The 22,751-nt window shown below is 39.5% G+C and overlaps 1 protein-coding gene across 1 annotated transcript; it reads left to right on the top strand.

The window, feature by feature from the left end:
* Positions 1–17,732: 17,732 nt before the first annotated feature.
* On the top strand, positions 17,733–22,484 carry LOC125827521 (beta-glucuronosyltransferase GlcAT14B-like). Its single transcript, XM_049506819.1, has 4 exons — positions 17,733–18,361; positions 18,453–18,528; positions 18,605–18,720; positions 21,315–22,484. Exons 1-4 carry the CDS (start codon positions 17,779–17,781, stop codon positions 21,827–21,829), a joined length of 1,290 nt encoding a protein of 429 aa, XP_049362776.1. The 5' UTR covers positions 17,733–17,778; the 3' UTR covers positions 21,830–22,484.
* Positions 22,485–22,751: the final 267 nt, after the last annotated feature.

The following is a 22,751-nucleotide window of genomic DNA, read 5'->3' as shown; positions in this document are numbered from 1 at the left end:
TCCGCTAGGACTAAGCTACTTGTTTCACTAATGCACACCTTTCGGTGCTTGTTCACTCATTTATTTCGTTCGTTGGGGAATTCTCACTCCTATTTTGTTTAGAAGGTGACCATTCCTATCAGAAAGAATATCAGGTGTGCGATAAATATACTAGCTTTGTGGCGTCTTTCATCAAAGAAACAACTCGTTTCACTACGTTCAACTCCTTCGATGTCGGTTTTAAAGATATGATAGCGAGGCATGAAAGCTTTATGCTATGCTTATGCTATTATAGGATATAAGAGAGTGACTGTAAACACACAACTTCCACCCTCTTGGTTGTAGTTTGAGCTTGTATATGTAAGAAATTTACAAGAAAAAAATGAGATTTCAAAAAGAATTCAAATCAACAATTTTTCTGCACAAAATAGGGAAAGAGAATGAAGTAGAACAAATCATATTTTTTTCATTAATAGCCGTTACATGGGAATACATCAAATAGGAAGCTTACACAAACATAGACCAGCCGCACAACTAAACACAACATTACAAAGTGAACAACGGAAGCATTGAAGACTACTAGTGATACATGCAAACACAACAAAGACACTTAGCATAGGAGTAGATCTCCACTAAACAAAGAAAAAGAAGAAACACACTACTTTGCGTCTACAGACACTTATTTAAACCTTCTTAAACTCCAAAGAGTCGACTGACTCTTAATTATTTTCGCTGCAGATGCGGAAGGCCATCCTAACAATAAGGTTTTCCTTGTCTCGGGAAAGGGTTCTCCCCTCTTCTTCCAGGGTTTGAATTTGGTTAAGGAGCTGTTGAATGCGTTGTTCCACCAGCTCCAGAAAAAACAACAGACACATGCTCTAAAAAAGCATGAAGCGTTTGTTGACGTTTGCGTCTTTCATTTTCAACATTTAGAATTCTTTGATTAATTTGAGAAAGTCTTTCAGTGGTAGCTGGATCCATATCTCCCTTTGCTTTGCCAAATAGAGAAAAAAGCTTCCATTTATAGGCATTGGAGGCCCTTAACCCTTTCTTATTATTAGTAAAATAGGTTGTCTTGGTTTCGTAACATGGTTCAAACCTGGCTTTTCATGAATATGGAACCCCATCCACTAGATTTGAGTGTGTTGAATAATTGTCCTTTCCTCGTACGCATTTGAGTACTCAAGGCCCCTTTTTCTTCCATTTCAAAAAGTGGCCTAGCTAACTCTTGTATTGATCAAACATTTGGGTTCACCTATCCATTTCGAAGATTGGCTTTGGTCCTCAAGGAAGGAAGAAAAGGCCAAGGCGTTGTCATGTTTTTCAGAGGAATCAAAACCTTTTCCTTATCTGCGTAGATCTGACACTACTTGCAGGATCAAACATACTTGATGCAGTCATGTTCCATAGTATCCCATTCTTTATGGAGAAGATCATTTGGCCTTTCAGTCGCTCGAGATCTGATGGACCTGGGTGAATCCTATCCTGACTTTTTCCTTTTTTATTTGGAATGGTGACATTCTCTACTTTGATTTTTGGTGCATTTAGTAGGGAAATAATCCCTTCCCATGAGGGTTCCGGCCCATCACACTCAACCTCATTGGCATCAGAAGATTCATTCGAGATGTAGGTCATGTCGGAGCCTTGGCCGGTGCCCTTGAATCCTCCGTGAGGAATAGGATCTTGATAATGGAAAATAGAGATTGCATTTTTATATTAGATAAGGATAGGGGAGAATATTGGTCAGAACCCTTTTTCAAGGAGTGCTTTCTGAGCATCCTGACTTAGCCGAACAGGCCCCCTACAATCCTAAAGAAGCTTTTGTGGACTTAATTTCTTAGACTAGAGGCACGACCAGCAACTGCCAGACTTGTACGTATGGGAAAGAGACGCTCTGGATCACCCATTCCCTCTGTATGTCCAAGCACCATCCACTTGTGAATACAACAACCTACCCACCGTAATCTAGTAAGAGTTACAATACTCACTAAGCTTCCTTTCAATTATCCCTATAATAAGAAAGACATAGTGCTTGTTGATGGCCACGATTCCAATATGGCCCTCTGACCTTTTTTCCCGTGAATAGCTCGGTTTATGTGCGTCTTAATCATGGCCACTAATCAACTGGTCACACTGGTCAGCGGCATTCATTTAGTTGTCCTGTTAAGATAGATGAGACAGTTCCCACTTGAAGCATGCTTCAAGTCTAGCTTTGAGACATTTACTGCAATCGGAACCTTCATTTCTTATTGTCGCAATTCAACCGGCAAAGATCTCTTGATTCCTCACGGCTGGGCCAGCTTGGAAGCAATCTACCTCTTGCCTATCTCACCCCGTTCCTTCAGTTTGGCGAGCCTTCGCTTTTTGGATTGTCTTCTGCCTAATGCGGTACCACCCATTTTTTGGTTCCCATTGGGTTTACCTTGTTCACAAGTCGACCCCATGGCAGCAAGAAAAGGAAATCTTGTGCTATACTCCGGTGATATCTTTCCTACTGAGACACGCAAACTCCCATCGTGTCCCATAGCACATTCCGTGAATCGAAAGAGAAAGCCTACTCATCTATTAGCTTCTCTCGTAGATCGGTGCGGTTTTACGAAGCGTCTAAGCATAGTTCACTCGCATTGATCAATCAAGAGGGTTGCCACCACTCCTTTAGGTTATCTATTGTATCATACACTTCTTGCATTTTGTCCCATGCTTCATACCTCATCTTTCTTCTTAAGGTAAGATAAAGGGCCATACATGGTGGGGTAGGAGCATCCAGTCAACAATCTTTTTGGCTTGACCAAGAAGTATTATGTCCTCCGAGTTGCACGGTGTTTTAACCGAAAGAACTTCTTGCGCAATTCATGCCTTTCTATTTTTATGACCAGAAATTCTTTCTTGATTTTCATAAAAAATTGTTCTCTAGACTTTTTATCAATATGGGGTGATCGTAACATAGTATATAAGACATGATTCAGGCAATCCAATCTTTCATGTGTAAGGTGGAAGCCCCCAAAAGTGGTTTTCCAAAAATGGGTGATCAAAAGATCGAATTACTATGCCTATCTTGGTGGTCGTTACTTTTGGTGGTCTTTCTTTTTGGCTGACTCGTCTAAGTGCTCTCCTTTGTCTCATTGTTTATCTCATAATCATTCGATTCCGCCCCTAAAGCTAGCTCCTACTCCTCCTCCTTCTCCTTCTCCTTTAGGATAGGATCCTCTTTGGTCCTTCTTTCACTAATGGTCTCACCATTTCTAGTAGTAGTAGTTCGTGCGAGGGACTTTTCTATCGCTTGCCCTTCCACACCACATTTATTAGGTTAGGTGGGTGTTGTTATTTTATTTTATTGATCCCTAAATTTTTGGCCAAAGTGTTGTTGTCTGCAAGAAAAAGTTTGCATTCTTCTAAAGATTGAAGAAAAATGGGTGAATTTTCATCAATAAGAGCTAAGACAAGATCATCATAGTCGGACGAGTCGATGTCCACTATGAAGATCTGTACAAAAAATTTTATGTCACCCGACTGGGGCGAATAGCCCAACGACTCCAAGACACATCTTGCGGTCCAGATCAGCCGCCCTTCAAGGCGGACTAATTTGTCTACTGCCCTTTGCTCCTCTAAGGACAGAGTCCCAAGAGGAACCTGGGGAAATAGTGGTTGATAGGACTCGAGTTCCGCGGGCAGATTCAAATCAGGCAGTATGTTCAGATTAAAGTCTTGTAGGGGTGCCCCCCCATTCCCCAATACCAGAGGAAAATCCATAAATAAGATGGCTAATTCTCCTACTACATGTATGGCGCTAGCTAAGCTTGTGATTACTGTAGCTCCCCAAAATCTCATCTGACCCTAAGGTAGGACATATTCTATAAAAGTTGTCACAATCATTAATAGGAAGATTACAACTCCATGACACCGAACAAATTCCCTAGGACTGCTATAACTACATGATATAGACCACGAAAAATATGCAGGTGATCACATGTACTATTCTTATCTATGACCGGATGGCTACTGTTTGTTTGAATTCGAGTTCTACTTTTTCATATGTGTCACTTCAGTTTGCCTTATGATTTGATGTGGTTTGTGATGTACTTGATGCCTCCATACATATTTCTACCCCAGTTGAAGAGTCAGGCATAGTCACCTATGTATATCGTGTTGTCTTGCTGTGTTTATGGATTTTCAGATTTGGGTTGATTTGGCTATGTTGTATATGACTGACTGGATATAATCTTAGGCATGACTTGGTTGTCCTCCTATTATGTTGTGCTTAATGGTAATGCTAAGTTGGTAACTCTAGAGATCCCGGGGAGGGAAAGGTTAGAGTGGGAATGCGGTACAAGCCTAAGTCAGCTAAGGTCATATCTTTCGTGCGGGGTAGGAAACTAGTGGGGCAGGATTGTTTGGCTTATTTAGCTCATATTCAGGATGTTGAGGTTGAGTCTCCCTCTATTGAGTCTATTCATATGGTGTCTAAATTAAGAGAAGTGTTTCCTACTGATTTTCCTGGTATGCCTCCGGATAGAGATATAGATTTCTACATTGACTTAGAAACTGTCACTCACCCCTTCTCCATTCCTCTTTATCGCATGGCCCTGGCAGAATTGAGAGAGCTTAAAGCTCAAATCCAGGAGCTTCTGGATAAAGGTTTCATCCATCCTAGTGCTTCCTCGTATGGTGCTCCTGTCTTGTTTGTTAAGAACAAAAATGGTAGTATGAGGAGTGGTGATTTTATTAAGCCGTAAATGAGTGGATTAATACCGGAATGACAAGCTTATGGATAAAGAAAGTCTTATTGAGTACACTTGGGTTAAGGAAATTGAAGATTTTAGTAAGTAAGTGCATATAAAAATTGGGTTAGTCCTTTGAATTTGATGACTATACCTGAGTTTGAGGTGTCGTGTTGATGAGAAGGTTGACTTCGTAGTGATAGTCAAGGCTGACTAAGCGTAATGGTAATAAGAGTTCGTGATGGACTGTGATGGGATACAACTATATAATAAGATTGTTGGTTAAGCAAATTTTGTATAGTAATTACGACTTGCAAGTATCTAAGGTTGTGGTTTTTTAATATTTGGTGAGTAATGTGGTTGTATGGAAAGTTTTAAGAGAGGGTGGTACACCTCTCAAATAGAATCTTAAAGAGCTAGAGTATAGTAGGATGTAGTACAACCTTTATAGAGAGGCGAGAGCAAAAATATTTTATTTGATTGCGAAGGCTAAAGAGGTATCTTCAGAGGTGTAGGTAATTGGGTTCAGAGGCGCGTGATTTATTTCGTGTTGATGTGGCTATGGTAATAGTGTCACAGATACATCAAATTGGATGACAACTATTGGAAAAGACTTCAGAAGGGAGTGTACATACATTAGCTTGAAAGTGATTGTCACGACCCAAGCCTAGGGCCTAGACATGACATGGCGAATGAGGAACCCGAAGGAACCCCAAACAAGCCTCTCAAACTTGTCATCACACTTCATCGGTCGCGGAAGTACATTCAACATTAATTAACGGGAAATAGGGACTAAGGGCAAACCATTTCAAAATGACATCATAGAACAATAGTCAAGCTCATTTACAAAATACTTGTCCAACGCACACCTCTACATACATAGATAGGACGGGGCCATGACATACTACCGGCTCCCCTCATAGTCAAAATACAATTGCAAGCTAAAGTCTCAAAACATAGGAGTAGGAAACATAACATAGCCCTCGAATCATTGAGGACTCACTAACAACTCGGATAAGCACCGTACTAGCCACGTGAATGGAGAGAAGGATCAAGAGTAGCTCCGGTCCCTACATGGTGACATCATGTAGGCAAAATATGCGTTAGTACTTAGAATGTACTAAGTATGCGGGGTGCAACACAACAATAGACAATGACACAATCGAAATACAAGAAATAGTTTCATAGGCATTATGAATAACAATATGAGGATGCATGATCAAAGTGAAGTCAAAACATGTTTAGGTAAATCTATACTAATAGTAGATATCATATGTGTATGCATGATCCAACCAATCTATAACCCCAACTTAGGATGGGGGATGCCGTTCACACCCGGACACCCTGGTGGCAAGGTATAAATCTCTCACATTGTTGATGTTGGTCACACCCCAAGCATCCTAGGTGGTGAGATATAAACCTCTCACATGGTTGATGTTGGTCACACCCCAAGCATCCTAGGTGGTGAGATATAAACCTCTCACATGGTTGTCCGATTCTTTTCCCCCGGACCGGGCATGGTCATGCAACACTTTATATAGGAAATTCCCATTAGTCTCTAATGCAATCTCACGTATGGAATGAACATATACACAAGCTTAGTTTGTCATCAACACATCTCTGGATTTCCATACATCTCATAACTCAAGCTTTAAAGCATCGATTCATCAATTCTCCATAGTTGGACATTTTGTCAAACACCTTGAAGGCATGTAATGGAATCAAAGAGCATGGAAAATAGGGTAGTAATTATGCAGCCAAACCAGTGAACAACCTACAACAATACATTTTTAACACCCACAATACCACATGAAAATCTCCACATCCATTCCAAATTTAGGTTCAAGTTCTAGAGTCGCAACATGCTCAAAACAATCACTTTTCATGTTTAAAATTCAATGTGCAGGAAATTATTACAAAGAACAAGACTAATTTATGAATCTTAACTTAAACCATTAATTAGTGAGTAGAATAGAGTCTAGGCACTATGGGTGGAAGGACCCATGAGTTCAACACCACATACCTTGAGTTTTTATGAAGGTCTTGAGAGTGTCTTCAATGGAATCTTGGAACTTGGAGCAAGAGTCTCTTCAATCTTGAGGAAGGTTTTGGATTAGGGTTCTTGAGAGAACTTGAGAGAAAATGTGTCTAAGTATGGGAGAGGTGTTTTGGGAAATGTTTTAGATATGGGAATTGAACTAATGGTATATAGGAAATAACATATGCCCTTTGGCAAAATGGTCCAACACTTAGAAAAAAAAATGAGGCGGGAGAACAGTAAAAACGCTCACTGGAAATTGCCTTTCCTGCCGGACAGATTTTACGAAAATGGGCATAACTTCTTCGTCCGAACTCCGAATGAGGTGAAACGAAGTGCGTTAGGTAGATAACTCAAAGGGCTTTCCATGGATATATTATTGGCCACCCAATAATCTGTGTGCTAGGAGATATGACCCTCCAAAGTAGACCCTCGAAAAAGGCTTCACTTGGAAATTTCGGATTTTGATACGGTTGCTCTAAAATTTGGGTTAGACCCATTTCCCACTCAATTTGACCCCCTAAACAAGAATATGAAGTCGGATTTTCAAAAAACGAAATGGATTTTTTTATATATAGCTAAACAAGTTTCCGGTAACTTCCGAAGCACATTTTAAAGAACTTTTTGGGTCATTTCAATATCTCCCCCTTGGGAACATTCGTCCCCGAATGTGGAAGAGAAGTACAAGGCAAGACTTAGTAAGAACATATCAACCCCAACATGAATGCAAAATTTTTATTTAAACATCACTTCAAGATTTCAAAACTTAGTGTAAAGCATCCATAACTCATCAATTTAAACATATATGCACATTAATGATTCAGGGGCTGAAATGTAAGACTCAATGGAGTACAAAGGATTTGATTTAATACCTTAGGCTTGAGTGGAGTTGAATAGATAAGGATAACGTCTTTGCATGTCCGCTTCGGCCTCCCAAGTAGCACTCTCCACTTGTTGATTTCTCCAAACAACCTTAACGGACGCCACTTCTTTGTTCCTCAACCTTTTAACTTGTCTATCTAAGATCTGAACCGGGACTTCTTCATACGTCAAATTATCTTCTACAACACCCACAACCTCAAGAGGTACAATAGCGTTAGGATCACCAACATATTTCCTCAACATCGATACATGGAATACCGAATGAACTAATTCCATCTCCTTGGGCAACCCCAACTCATAGGCTACTTTACCAACCCTTCTTATTATCTCATAAGGACCGACATACCTAGGACTTAATTTCCCCTTCTTACCAAAATGAACCACACCTTTCATTGGAGAAACTTTCAAATAAACCCAATCACCCACTTTGAATTCAAGATCCCGTCTCCTCACATCAGCGTAAGACTTTTGACGACTTTGGGCTGTTTTCAACCTCTCCCTAATCATCCTTACCTTCTCAAGAGCATCCATGACCAGATCCGGACCCAACAAGGCCATCTCTCCAACTTTAAACTACCCAACCGGTGACCTACACCGTCTACCATAAAGTGCCTCAAAAGGAGTCATACCGATACTAGAATGATAACTATCGTTGTATGCAAATTCAATCAAAGGAAGATGATCATCCCAACTACCTTTCAACTCCAATACACAAGCTCTAAGCATATCCTCTGAGGTTTGAATTGTTCTTTCGGCTTGGCCATCCGTTTGAGGGTGGAAAGTCGTGCTAAGCTTTACCTTTGTACCAAGACCCCTTTGGAATGACTTCCAAAAGTGAGAAGTGAATTGGGCACCACGATCCGAGATGATAGAAAAAGGAATCCCATGCAACCTTACCAATTCATGAATGTACAACTTGGCATACTCTTCAGCCCCGTAAGTAGTTTTAACCGGTAGGAAATGAGCCGACTTTGTCATCCGATCAACCACCACCCAAACCGAATCAAAGCCTCTTCTAGCCTTGGGTAAGCCCACTACAAAATCCATGTTGATTTCTTCCCACTTCCAAGTAGGTATCTCAATGTCTTGAGTTAGGCCACCCGACCTTTGATGTTCGGCCTTGACTTGTTGACAACTATGGCAACCCGAAACAAATTTTGCAATGTCCTTCTTCATACCGCCCCACCAATACACATCCCTCAAGTCTCTATACATCTTTGTTGACCCCGGATGAATAGAATAAAAAGAATTATGAGTCTCATCAAGGATTCTTTCCCTCACACCATCCACACAAGGAACACATAATCTACCTTGGTACCTAAGGGCACCATCTCCCCCTTAGGAGAAAACCTCCACCTTACCACTACTCACCGAAGCCTTTAATTCTACCAAAGAAGGATCAAGATCTTGCTTGACTATCACCTCATCAACCAAGGAAGACCTTGAACCATCAACAACAACTACTCCTCCACTATCCACCCCTTCTAACCTAACTCCCAATTTGGCCAACCGATGGACCTCCTTAGCCAACTCTTTACTACCTTCCTCCACATGAGCCAAGCTACCCATGGACACTCTACTCAATGCATCCGCCACCACATTAGCTTTCCCCGGATGATAGTGAACACTCATATCATAATCCTTAAGGAATTCTAACCACCTCCTTTGTCTCAAGTTAAGATCTTTTTGCGTGAACACATATTGGAGATTCTTATGGTCGGTGAAGATATCAACATGCACCCCATACAAATAATGACGCCAAATCTTTAAAGCAAAAACCACGGCGGCCAATTCAAGATCATGGGTTGGGTAATTTTTTTCATGAACCTTAAGTTGCCTAGAAGCATAGGCTATAACCTTACCACTTTGCATCAACACACAACCCAAACCAATACGGGAAACATCACAATAAACAACAAAACCTTCTAACCCATCCGAAAGTGACAAAATAGGAGCGGACACACATCTAGAAACTCATTAACAACCGGAATAGACTCAATAGGAGGGACTTTAGACTCCACATCATTGACTCTCACAATATGGTACAAGCACCCTTTGGAAATCAACCTATGGGCTTTAATGCAAGAAATGAATTTCCCCTTCACCACAACATCCCGGCTCTCCCACTCAAGGACGGGTTCATTAGGAAATCAGAACTTGACTTTACGAGTCCTACAATCAATAGAAGCATAATATGCATGCAACCAATCCATCCCAAGAATAACATCAAAATCCACCATGTTTAACTCAACAAGATCGCAAGGCAACAACTTATTCAATATGCAAACCAGACAATTTCTATACACTTTTCTAGCAACAATAGAGACACCAATGGGAGTAGATACTTCATGTGACTCATGCAACAATTCCGACTCGACATGAAATTTTCTAGCAACTAAGGGGGTAACAAAAGAAAGGGTGGCACCCGGATCAATCAAAGTATAAACATCAAGATCAAAGATTTGCAACATACCGGTCATCATATCCGGGGTCTCATTAACACCTTGTCTACCATGCAAAGCATAAAATCGATTGTCCATTGGGGCACCACTTTGAGAAGCACCTCTACCCAAAGGAGTAGTGTTAGCACTTCGGACCTTGTTGCGGATCTTGGGACACTCAAACCTCTTATGACCCACTTCTCCACATTCAAAGCAAGCACCCGAACCCTTCATGCAAGGACCACCATGCTTCCTCCCACACTTAGGGCATACATCCATAGAACTCACTTCACCTCCCCCTTGAGGTCTAGGAACATTGATAGCAAATCCCCGGTTGACATGAGGGTTTCCTCGGCCTTGATGAAATCTAGCACCCTTAGGGAACCTATTCTCCAATCGGGCCCTCTTGGCCTCGTGCCCCCTTTTCTTCCTCAATTTCTCCTCCTCCATTTGCTCGGCATAAGTCATCAAGCGAGACAAATCCATATCTCCAATGAGCATAGCGGACCGACACTCCTCACTAACCAAGTCGGATACACCCATCACAAATTTGTTCATCCTCAACCTAGAGTCGGCCACCAAGTGAGGTGCATACTTGGAGAGTTGGACAAATTTGAGGGCATACTCCCTCACACTCATAGCTCCTTGCTTCAAGTTCATGAACTCCACCAACTTTGCCTCCTTAAGCTCAAGAGGGAAGAACCTATTAAGGAAAGCAAGTTTAAACTCCTCCCACAACACCACATAGCCATTACCTTTCTCACCCTTCCATTGATCAAATCAAATTTGAGCAACCCCCTTGAGTTGGTAGGCCGCCAATTCCGCCTTCTCACAAGCACCAACATCCATAATGGTCAAGATTTTGCATACCTCATCGATGAACTCTTGCGGGTCCTCATCCACCTTTGAACCATGGAAGACCGGAGGGTTCATCCTCATGAAATCTCTCACCCTTTCCCCCGGGGTGGTAATTCGAGGAGCTTGGGCTCCTTGTTGCACTTGGTTAGCTACCACTTGTGCAAGCATGTTGAGTGCATCACGGAGCTCACCATTAGTGGGTGGATCTTCCGGTGATCGGGCCCGTCTTCCCCTCATGTTTGGCATGATGATCTAGCAATCCAAAGAACAAGCGTTAGGGAGGAATCACCTTATCGCACTCTAAGCACGACATAGAACATGAAGAAGGGAAACCTTTCCTAAAACGTTTTGTAGCCTCCCATTCATAGTCGTGGCGCGCTTCACAACCATGATTAGGACTCTACTCAACGTGGTGTGTTGGACTCCGAGGATTTAGCAACCTAGTGCTCTAATCCCAAGCTTGTCACGACCCAAGCCTAGGGCCTAGACGTGACATGGCGAATGAGGAACCCGAAGGAACCCCAAACAAGCCTCTCAAACTTGTCATCACACTTCATCGGTCGCGGAAGTACATTCAACATTAATTAACGGGAAATAGGGACTAAGGGCAAACCATTTCAAAATGACATCATAGAACAAGAGTCAAGCTCATTTACAAAATACTTGTCCAACGCACACCTCTACATACATAGATAGGACGGGGCCATGACATACTACCGGCTCCCCTCATAATCAAAATACAATTGCAAGCTAAAGTCTCAAAACATAGGAGTAGGAAACATAACATAGCCCTCGAATCATTGAGGACTCACCAACAACTCGGATAAGCACCGTACTAGCCACGTGAATGGAGAGAAGGATCAAGATTAGCTCCGGTCCCTACATGGTGACATCATGTAGGCAAAATATGCGTTAGTACTTGGAATGTACTAAGTATGCGGGGTGCAACACAACAATAGACAAGGACACAATCGAAATACAAGAAATAGTTTCATAGGCATTATGAATAACAATATGAGGATGCATGATCAAAGTGAAGTCAAAACATGTTTAAGTAAATCTATACTAATAGTAGATATCATATGTGTATGCATGATCCAACCAATCTATAACCCCAACTTAGGATGGGGGATGCCGTTCACACCCGGACACCCTGGTGGCAAGGTAGAAATCTTTCACATGGTTGATGTTGGTCACACCCCAAGCATCCTAGGTGGTGAGATATAAACCTCTCACATGGTTGATGTTGGTCACACCCCAAGCATCCTAAGTGGTGAGATATAAACCTCTCACATGGTTGTCCGATTCTTTTCCCCCGAACCGGGCATGGTCATGCAACACTTTATATAGGAAATTCCCATTAGGCTCTAATGCAATCTCACGTATGGAATGAACATATACACAAGCTTAGTTTGTCATCAACACATCTCTGGATTTCCATACATCTCATAACTCAAGCTTTAAAGCATCGATTCATCAATTCTCCATAGTTGGACATTTTGTCAAACACCTTGAAGGCATGTAATGGAATCAAAGAGCATGGAAAATAGGGTAGTAATTATGCAGCCAAACCAGTGAACAACCTACAACAACACCTTTTTAACACCCACAATACCACATGAAAATCTCCACATCCAATCCAAATTTAGGTTCAAGTTCTAGAGTCACAACATGCTCAAAACAATCACTTTTCATGTTTAAAATTCAATGTGCAGGAAATTATTACAAAGAACAAGACTAATTTATGAATCTTAACTTAAACCATTAATTAGTGAGTAGAATAGAGTCTAGGCACTATGGGTGGAAGGACCCATGAGTTCAACACCACATACCTTGAGTTTTTATGAAGGTCTTGAGAGTGTCTTCAATGGAAGCTTGGAACTTGGAGCAAGAGTCTCTTCAATCTTGAGGAAGGTTTTGGATTAGGGTTCTTGAGAGAACTTGAGAGAAAATGTGTCTAAGTATGGGAGAGGTGTTTTGGGAAATGTTTTAGATATGGGAATTGAACTAATGGTATATAGGAAATAACATATGCCCTTTGGCAAAATGGTCCAACACTTAGAAAAAAAAATGAGGCGGGAGAACAGTAAAAACGCTCACTGGAAATTGCCTTTCCTGCAGGACAGATTTTACGAAAATGGGCATAACTTCTTCGTCCGAACTCCGAATGAGGTGAAACGAAGTGCGTTAGGTAGATAACTCCGAGGTCTTTCCATGGATATGTTATTGGCCACCCAATAATTTGTGTGCTAGGAGATATGACCCTCCAAAGTAGACCCTCGAAAAAGGCTTCACTTGGAAATTTCGGATTTTGATACGGTTGCTCTAAAATTTGGGTTAGACCCATTTCCCACTCAATTTGACCCCCTAAACAAGAATATGAAGTCGGATTTTCAAAAAACGAAACGGATTTTTTTATATATAGCTAAACAAGTTTCCGGTAACTTCCGAAGCACATTTTTAAGAACTTTTTGGGTCATTTCAGTGATGATAAGTGCTATGTTTTGTTTTTGAGTTTAGTAATGAGTACGATTCAATTTTAGCGAAGGATATTGTAAGATCGATGGAGATGCGATTAATGATAAGCGAAGATCTATGAATTCATAAGAATCTTCAAGGTACAAACTAGTGTTGCTAGATAAGGGGATTGTGTTACACGGTTGAATTTACAATTCATATTTTTTATTGTAAGTCTACATTCGTGATGATATATTTTGTCAAGGTATGAATTGGCAAGGTGAAAAATGATCAATTGTATCCGGATTGAGCATTTGAAAGGACTTACACCTGGTTGAGTCGTAAAGTTTATTACTATTGATTGTTAAGTGCGTAAGAAAAGCTTCATTTAAAAGTGTTGGTTTATAATAAGGTAAATGGTTGGAGTGTTTATGATGGTTTTTAGTATTGTGAGTATGATTCACTAGTTATGCTCTCATGTGTTTTCACTTTTGTGGGTGGATCCTTAGTGGTGGATCAGGTGTACCAATCCTGCGATGTTCTCTTGGTTGAGTGGGATGATTGGGAAGACTTTGTTATTTTAGATGACATATTTGGCGTTGTCTTGAGTTGTTAAAATATTTTAGTGGTTCTACATGTACCACCTTGCTTATGAGAATTCATAGAAGAGCTACCATACATAATTATGATTGTCCGATAATCTTAATATTCATCTTATCGTTGAGGTCATGTAATGATTATGTGTGGTTGAATGTAGGGATCATTGGGTCCAATTCTACTGTTCTTAAGGGCAATCTACAATTATAATTGCTAAATCTAGCATTCAATAATGTGGTTAGAAGGTTTGTATGCTTGGACATATCCCTCAATGAGTATCTGATGTATAAAGATCAAATTTGTTATAACTTAAGCTCATGAAAATTTATGTTGTGAGAAGGTGATTTTGTTAAGAACTATGTTAGTTTGAGTATTATGAGTGTGTGTTGGTTGGTTTAGGTCCACATCTAATTATAGCGAATGCTGATTTAGAATTTTATTATGGTTATGTGAGAAAGGATTTGTCCTGATTTTTGTATCAAGGTCCTTGATAACAAGTTGCAGACACGTGTACGATCAACTTTGGTGGTTATTGGGAATAGCTTTGTTGTTAGTTAAGTATGCATACAACAATAATTATCACTCGAGTATGGTGATGACTTCATTGAGGCATTGTATGGGAGGATGTGTAGGTATTCCATTGGTTGGTTTGGGGATGGAGATTATATCATAAAGTGAGACTCAGTTATTTTAAACAAGACCTTCTATATGAGGCAGAACTAGTTGAAATTCTTGGTCGCGATGTCCGGAAGCTAAGGACATACGAGACAAGTATTCCTAGTTGTTCAACGATTCAGGCACTACTCTACCATTACTTTAAGTCTTTTCTAGTTGATCACTCGGGGATGAGTGATGGGTAAATTGGTATCTATTGTAACAACCTGATTCCTTCGTTAAGGAAAAGCCAATGGGGAAAGAATTGGGGCCAGAAAACTTTTTCGTAGTAACTTTGAATTTCCCAACCTAGTCCAGATTTAGATGAAATCGGAGTCAGGCGAGTCTAGGGAAATATGGTAACATTTGGGTGATCTAATTATGATTTTGATCATATGAGTAGATAGCTAAGACGTTAAGGAACCCGTACAACTTTACGAAATTGAATTCGGGCGAGTAGAACTCCTGAAACTGATCTTAGCGTGAACGGCTATGTTCTGAATGTCATGGGATGAATGTGTGTTGTGAAATGGGGTTTGGAACTCTTAATTCGACTCACTGTTTCCGTGCAAGCCATTGTGGCGGGCTGGGGGCCGCCATAGCGGGACAATCACGCTTTAAGTAAAAAATAAACCCTAAAAACGTTTTATTCTGCACTTTTCGACCTTGAGAGCTAAGGAACAACCCCAGGTGTGTTCTTGACAATTTTTCACTATTTTTGAGGCTAAAGGTAAGGTTTTTACTTCCCGAATCCATGTTTCGATCCGTAGAATGTAAATTCATGGATAATTATCGATGGGGGAGGGTTTTGATCGGACAATTATGGTGGAAAAAGTCCTAATCTGGGTATGGGGATCAAGGGTTTGACCTAGGATTGATATTATTGATTATAATCCGGGTAATTAGGCCTCGTTTGTTGATCCTTGCGTTAATTGTATATTTTTAGACCACAAACAAGCGGGAAGAATCCAAAAAGAGAGGATTCAAGTGCCTTAGGGGATTCAAGCTTGTTTTCGAGGTAGGTGATGGTTGTAATTTCATGCCGTGTGATATATGTTTGTACTTGCTTCATTATAATGCATGTATATATGCGAATGTTGCATTATTAATCACACTAATCGTGAATGAGGATAATTGAATAATTGAATGTCATGAATCATGGCTTAATTGTATGATTATGAGAATGTACTTGTGATTGTGATTGTGGATTGTTGAATTGATCGGGTGTTACGTTCTAACACACTAACTGGGATAAGTTGCCACGTATCGGCATAAACATTGGAATGGGTGTCACGATTCGACACACTAACTTGGATCAGGTACTACGTATCAGTACACTAACAGTTTGAGTATGGGTTCCATGAGAGGACTATTGAATTGGGTTTCGTGAAAGGACCATTAAATTGTGTTGTGTATCTACTTGTGATGATTACGTTCATATCTAATGATGATTGATATTGGAAGACTGTATGTTGCTCTAAAATGATAACCAATGTGTATTATTGAGAATGTGGAATGCTACATTGATCCTGAAAAGATGACTAATATTGTATATGTTCGGTATATGCCTGTTTTGTAATGTTGTGGTTGCTCGTATGTGTTTTATTTATTGGGATAGCCGCGTGATCCTACCAGTACAATGTGGTTGTGTACTAATACTACACTTGCTTGTTCTTTGTTGAGTACAGGGCATCTTCAGGTGGCTATTGATAGACCTCAGCTAGGTGACTATTTATCGAGATCGGATTCAAGGGTGAGCCAGTTCTTTCAGGCTGCCATAAATCCTTCGTATTTTGTTTAGTTCACTCTTTTCGGACTTAGACATTGTTTTAGTAGTTGTTTAGTTTCAAGGTTGTACCCTTTGTTCTTAGACTTGTCGTTAGTAGAGTTTAGGTACATTGACTTTCAGGTTCTAGGAGTTGTTCTTCCGCATTAGTTTGGTTAAGTTATTTGTTTAAACCTTTGGAGTTTATGGGAACTCCGTATTTCTTTTTATCATTTAAACCTGCTTCCGTATCTTTAAATGTGTAGTATTTGGTTAAGTTGCTAGTTTGGGTTGTAGTAATGGTTCTCCCATTGGAGGGTTAGTGTTGGTGCCAATCCGACGGTCTGGGTCGTGACAAGTGGGTAGAATTATTTTTTTTAAATGAAATAATATCTAAATTAGTATTTGAAAGGGGGGGGGGGGGGGCTACAGTGAGAGGAAGTGACGGTGGGGTAAGAAAAATATTTTACATTTATTCTATAATTTTTTTTTGGGATAATAATTTTGTATTCTTTAATTTTAAATAATAATTATAATTTATTTATTTTTTGTCAAGATGAAATGTTTTGTCCATGTAGACTGTGATGTGATATTTTTTTTAAATAAAAGAGAGTATTATACACACCATTAGGGGTGTTCACGATTTGGATAAAAACCGATCCAAACCAAAAAATCGAATCAAACCGATTAAATGAACCAATTTTGTCTATGGTTTGGTTTGGTTTTGGATTCTTAAAAAACCGATAGTATTTGTGTTGGTTTTGATTTTGACCAATAACCGACCCAAACCGATCCGTTGACACCCCTACACACCATGGTGAGAGTGTTATAAAAGAGAGGTGTATTTCTCAAAGTAATAAGTGATGATTTAGGTATGAAACTCACTCTCAGTAGTTTAGATATGAAACTCAAAAAAATGTGATAGTTTAGATGTGTTTTTTGACACTTAACTCTATTTTAAATTCAACTACTAATATTTATATATTTATTTAATGACGAACTAATAGTAGAATAAGTAATAAATTTATTTTAATTTGTTAAAAAAGACAAGAAAAATGGAAGCAAGAAGTAAAAAAAAATCACATTCTATTTTAAATAGAATACAAAAGCAATACATAAAAAATTAAAAATTAAAAAGAGAAATTCTCGTATAGATATATGATTTATTACCTAATTTTTGTAATAGATTAATATAATAATAATGTGAGATAAAGATGAAATGAAATTAAAACCTAATGTTGCAATCAAATAATCATGAAAGAATAGAAAGAGGGAGGAGTAGATCTTAATTTTTCATTCATGGTTTCACCTACCAGTTAGCACTGTTACAAACTCTTATCCATGAAATGTGGTATGGTAAATAAATGAGGTTGTCCACCATTTTTGTAGATGTTAAACCCGATGAAGAAGCTGAAAAGCTTTTACAAACACCTGAAATACTCAGCAATAACAACGGAGCGTAAGTGGATATTTCCACTTGCTATTGCTTCTCTAGTTTTCCTCTTCATCTTCTTTATCACTACCTTAATTTCACCAAATGCTACTACTCCTCTACTGCCCCCTTCCTCCGCCTCCATTTTCGTCGAATCAAAGCTTCAATTGTTACCTATTTCCACAGTCCCTGCCCCTCCACGTTTCGCTTATCTCGTCTCCGGCTCCGCTGGTGATGGTGCCATGCTGAAGCGTACCCTTCATGCTCTTTACCACCCAAATAACCACTATGTTGTGCATCTTGATGCTGACTCATCGCCTCAAGAGAGGCTTCATTTGCATAAATTTGTTGTCAATCATCCAATTTTTAGGAAATTCAACAATGTGCGTATGATTACGAAAGCTAATCTTGTGACTTATCGTGGACCAACTATGGTAGCTAATACGCTCCATGCTGCTGCTATATTGTTGAAACAAGGTGGGGAATGGGATTGGTTTATAAACCTCAGTGCTTCTGATTACCCACTTGTTACTCAAGATGGTCAGCCATTTTCTTCTTGTGAAAATAATTATGAGATTTTTCTATTTTTTTGAAAAAAAAATGGGGTTTAATTTGAATGTTGAATTCTCAGATCTTATTCATGCATTTTCGGATTTACCACGGGATCTTAACTTCATTGATCATACTAGTGATATTGGATGGAAAGAGTAAGTATATATATATATGTTTTCCTTATTTCATGACATTGGATGATTTTTACTTGTTTGGTTTCTATTTCTCAAGGTTTCAGAGGGCCAAGCCAATCATCATTGATCCGGGGTTGTACATGAATAAGAAATCTGATGTTTTCTGGATTACACAGAGAAGAAGTGTACCAACAGCTTTCAAGCTTTTTACAGGCATCATTTCTTTCTTTGCACTTCGTCTCTTGATAGATGAGGTGTTTTAATAGTAAAGTTTGAAAATCTACTGCAGTTCCAGCTCCGTTTTCCTTTGTGTGTTAACCATGCTCTTACCCAAATTCTAACTTGCTGCTAGAGATCTAACTTTTACCTTATAGGGAATATCTGTTGGATAGGGAATCCTTTTTTCTTATGAATGGATGAGATGTTTGACGATTTTACATTTTGTACTATAAACACGTTCAACCGTTGTGCCTAATGAAGTTAGAATTTCGTCTTTGACAAGATGCTGAACAAGCAAACTTTGTTAGTTATTCAACCACAACAACATATCCGGTGTAATCCCACAAGTGGGGTCTGGGGAGGGGAGGGTAGAGTGTACTTACCCCTACCTTGGGAGGTAAAGAGGTTGTTTATGATAGTCCCTCGGCTCAAGGAAAGGCATATCGAAAAAGATATGACGGAACTGAAGAAATCATGGCAAAATACTAAGAAAGTATGATAAAGCATTCTGAAAAAGGAAGTGTGTCTACAACAACATAGTGCACTGATCGAAGTACAAGTGACAGTAGATATTAACAGAAATTGAAGGACAAGAAACTACAAGAGAAATACTACGACTACTAGTGTGGAAGGAGAAGCTACACAACTCTCTGCTATCTTGTAATTAAAAAGAAAAGTGATGCTTTTCTTAGTCACAAACATATTCAGTTAAACATTCAGCGGGACGTATAAGAAGGGTCCAAAATGGATGGTCAGAGGATGTCTCAACTATAACAAAGAAATCGTATGTATAGGGAAGATTGATGCAGGAAGGAAAATTGGAATTGGTAATTTTACTATAGAGAAGCATTCGTAGTCAATGTGATTCCACTTTTCTTGGAAATATTTTGAACTTCATGTGAGTTTAGAGGTTATGGTAGTTGAGATTGATAAAAAAGATCATGTCAGGCATGATGCAGATGACTCGAAATCCCAGTATTAAACACAATAACATTATGATATTGATACTTTAAGTGAAGGAATTGGTTCTTGATTTCAACAGCAAGCACATTTGTATTTTTGGGATGGTTCTCAGTGTTTCCAACACCTGTGAATGCAGGATTTGCATACTGTATTAGAGAAGTATTGCTTACCTGAAGCTCTGGGGAAAGATTAAATTCACACACATTAGTTTTATTCTGCACCGTTAGATCATGCCTCTTGTTACAGTTGTCACATTAGATTGAAGCAAGAGCTGGAAGAATTGAAATGCTGTTTTCCCAGCATATATATAACATTGAAACAACAACTCCTTTATACAATTTTTTTGACTAGGTAATTAATTTTATTAATGTTGGGAACAACTTTCATATACAAGCAGTATACCAAAAAGTATAGAACCTACAAAAAGATATGATTCTCTATGAAAAATAACTATTTTTTTTATGCAAATCAGAACCTCAAGGATGCACCAACAGATAACTCAGGATAAGAGGCTGTTGTCAAATGTACAATATCATTCTTCATTCCATGTAATATTTTCTGATTTCTCTCATTCCATTAATCCACTTGAGTGCTTTCCACGCGCTGCTTCTTCTCTTCCATTTTCCATAACCCCTGCTTCACAGTGCCTGGCAATTGGAATTGTCCATCTTGTCCCGAACCATCTCAAAATCTCCCACCACAAGCGCATATGTAGCTGGCAATGCAAAAGGAGGTTGTCCACATCTTTGCCTGAGTACTTGCGTAAAGCACCAACTAGTATAGGTGATCCTTCTCTTCCTCAAGTTTTTAGCTTTCAGTATTGGCCCCCTTGCTTCCGACCATGTGGAAAAACACATATTTCTTGTCACCCTGGTCCATTTCTGTATTGCATATGTCATTGGTATCAACGTGGATTTTTCTTGTGCTATTCCTTCAGATTGATGGACAATTTCAACCAATAAAAAGTATGCGTGGAAATAAATGTCTGTTCTCACACATTTTATTAAGGAGCATATTTACATTGTTTGTTCGAGTAGTACTGACTTAGACTACATGATAAACAATTACGGTCATATAATTCTTTTTTTGGTGAATATACTCATTGGTTAAAGATTTATTTATTTGATCAAGCATTGGTTAAAGATTATTAGGTTTTCTAAATGTAAAATCTTTGAAGGTTTGTTACATTCTCAAAAAAAAAAAAAGATCTTTTTGGGACTTCCATGTTGGAGGTCTCAAGTTCGAAACCCCTTGCCAGCGAAAGCAGGGGGTTTGCCTTCTGGGTCAAGCTCGTCGCACTGGGCTTGCCTAGTGCGGGTTACCTCTCCTTTGTGGTTTGTGAGCTATTGCATAGGAGCGGGGGTTTTACCCTGTGCGCACCCAAAAGGTAGCGGCTGTGGATTTCCCTTGTCATAAAAAAAAAAAGATCTTTGAAGGTTCATCTTTTTAAGGGAGTGTCATTTATTGCTTTACTTTTGCTTATGATTATATTGAGGGGGCTGGAAAGGGTAAGATGATGAACAAGAGTTGACATGTGGAGCAATAGCTTTATTTATTCCTCATCTAGACTGTTTTGCTATTAGGACTCTACAAAATTGCTAGAACATTGCTCTTGCCTCTTTCAGGGTCTGCTTGGATGGCCCTTTCTCGACCCTTTGTTGACTTCTGCATATGGGGATGGGACAACTTGCCTCGAACTGTACTTATGTACTTTGCAAATTTCATCTCAACTCCGGAAGGCTATTTCCACACTGTTGTTTGTAACGCTCAGGAGTTCCGCAATACCACAGTAAACAGTGATCTACACTTTATATCGTGGGATAACCCTCCAAAGCAGCATCCTCATTACCTTACTCTTGATGACATGCAAAAGATGGTTGACAGTAATGCCCCATTTGCGAGAAAGTTTCATCAAGATGATCCAGTGCTTGACAAGATTGACAATGAACTCCTGTTTCGAGGTCAAGGCATGTTTGTCCCCGGTGGTTGGTGCACAGGGAGTCGAGAGAACGGGACAGATCCATGCTCCGTAGTGGGTAATACCACAGTCCTTAGACCTACTGCTGGGGCAAAGAGAGTGAAAACTTTGACAGGCTCTCTCTTATCAAATGACAGTTTTCGATCCAGGCAGTGCATATAATGAAACAATTTTGAAAGTAGACTTCTTTCTGATAGTCTTCATATAGGGAAAGCAGTTGATGTTATGAGTTGATGGTTTTCTTTCTTGAGAGTGAAGACTTTTTTGAGCATACACTATCATTTGCTTCGAGATTCGCAGTCACGAGTTAATACTGTAGGAAAAAGTGCAAATGTAGAGTATTGCTCCAGAAAAGCGAGGGCTCTACCAACGTTCACCTATTTCAACTGTATTGCTAGGGATTTGCAATTCCCTTATGCCGAAGTTTTTACTTACTAGAATGGATAATTTTTGGAGTGAGCCCTCGCGGAAGGAAGTATCTCAGGTTTGTTACCCCTTTAATGTGTAACGTATCTGGTGAGAGTTTCTTTTTCTTGTAAACAATGTTAAATAGGATCTAGTCTATGCAAATAATTTGATCGTGGAATTCTCTGTGTTTTTTTCCCACTTGTTTTGGAGGTTGAGGGGGAAGGGAGTTTGTTGGTGGTGATTGAATGTATCATAATCTGCTCCTGCTGTTGTTTGGTACTATCATTGAGTGATTTTCTTAGACCTTGTTACTGCCTGCATGAATTGAATATTTAGCAGCTTACACTGCCTATGTATAATTGTTCGAACTCTTTGGACATATACAAAATAGAGTATTTTTGTGGTTGAATAATTCTGAAATTTTTCTATCAAAGGGAATCTCTCCACACATTTTGTGATTGGATAGAATGATGACCTTAGCATTGTGTGATTAGCGTTTATCTAATCTCTGGCGCGGACAGATTATTTAGCCTCGGGGTCGTTTGGTACATAGATTAACAAGGCAGAGATTAGTAATGTGGTTTTAATTTTTTATCAAGTGTTCGGTTCATTGCTTCTCACCTAATCTTGTGTTTGGATTAAAACTCTAAAAAAAATTCTTTCCAATTATTTACCC

This window comes from Solanum verrucosum, unplaced genomic scaffold, assembly GCF_900185275.1.
Source record: "Solanum verrucosum unplaced genomic scaffold, falcon-dt-bn FXZP01000166.1, whole genome shotgun sequence".
NCBI lineage: Eukaryota > Viridiplantae > Streptophyta > Magnoliopsida > Solanales > Solanaceae > Solanum > Solanum verrucosum.
The sequence above is the reverse complement of the archived record's forward strand: the minus strand, read 5'-3'. Positions and strand labels throughout refer to the sequence as shown.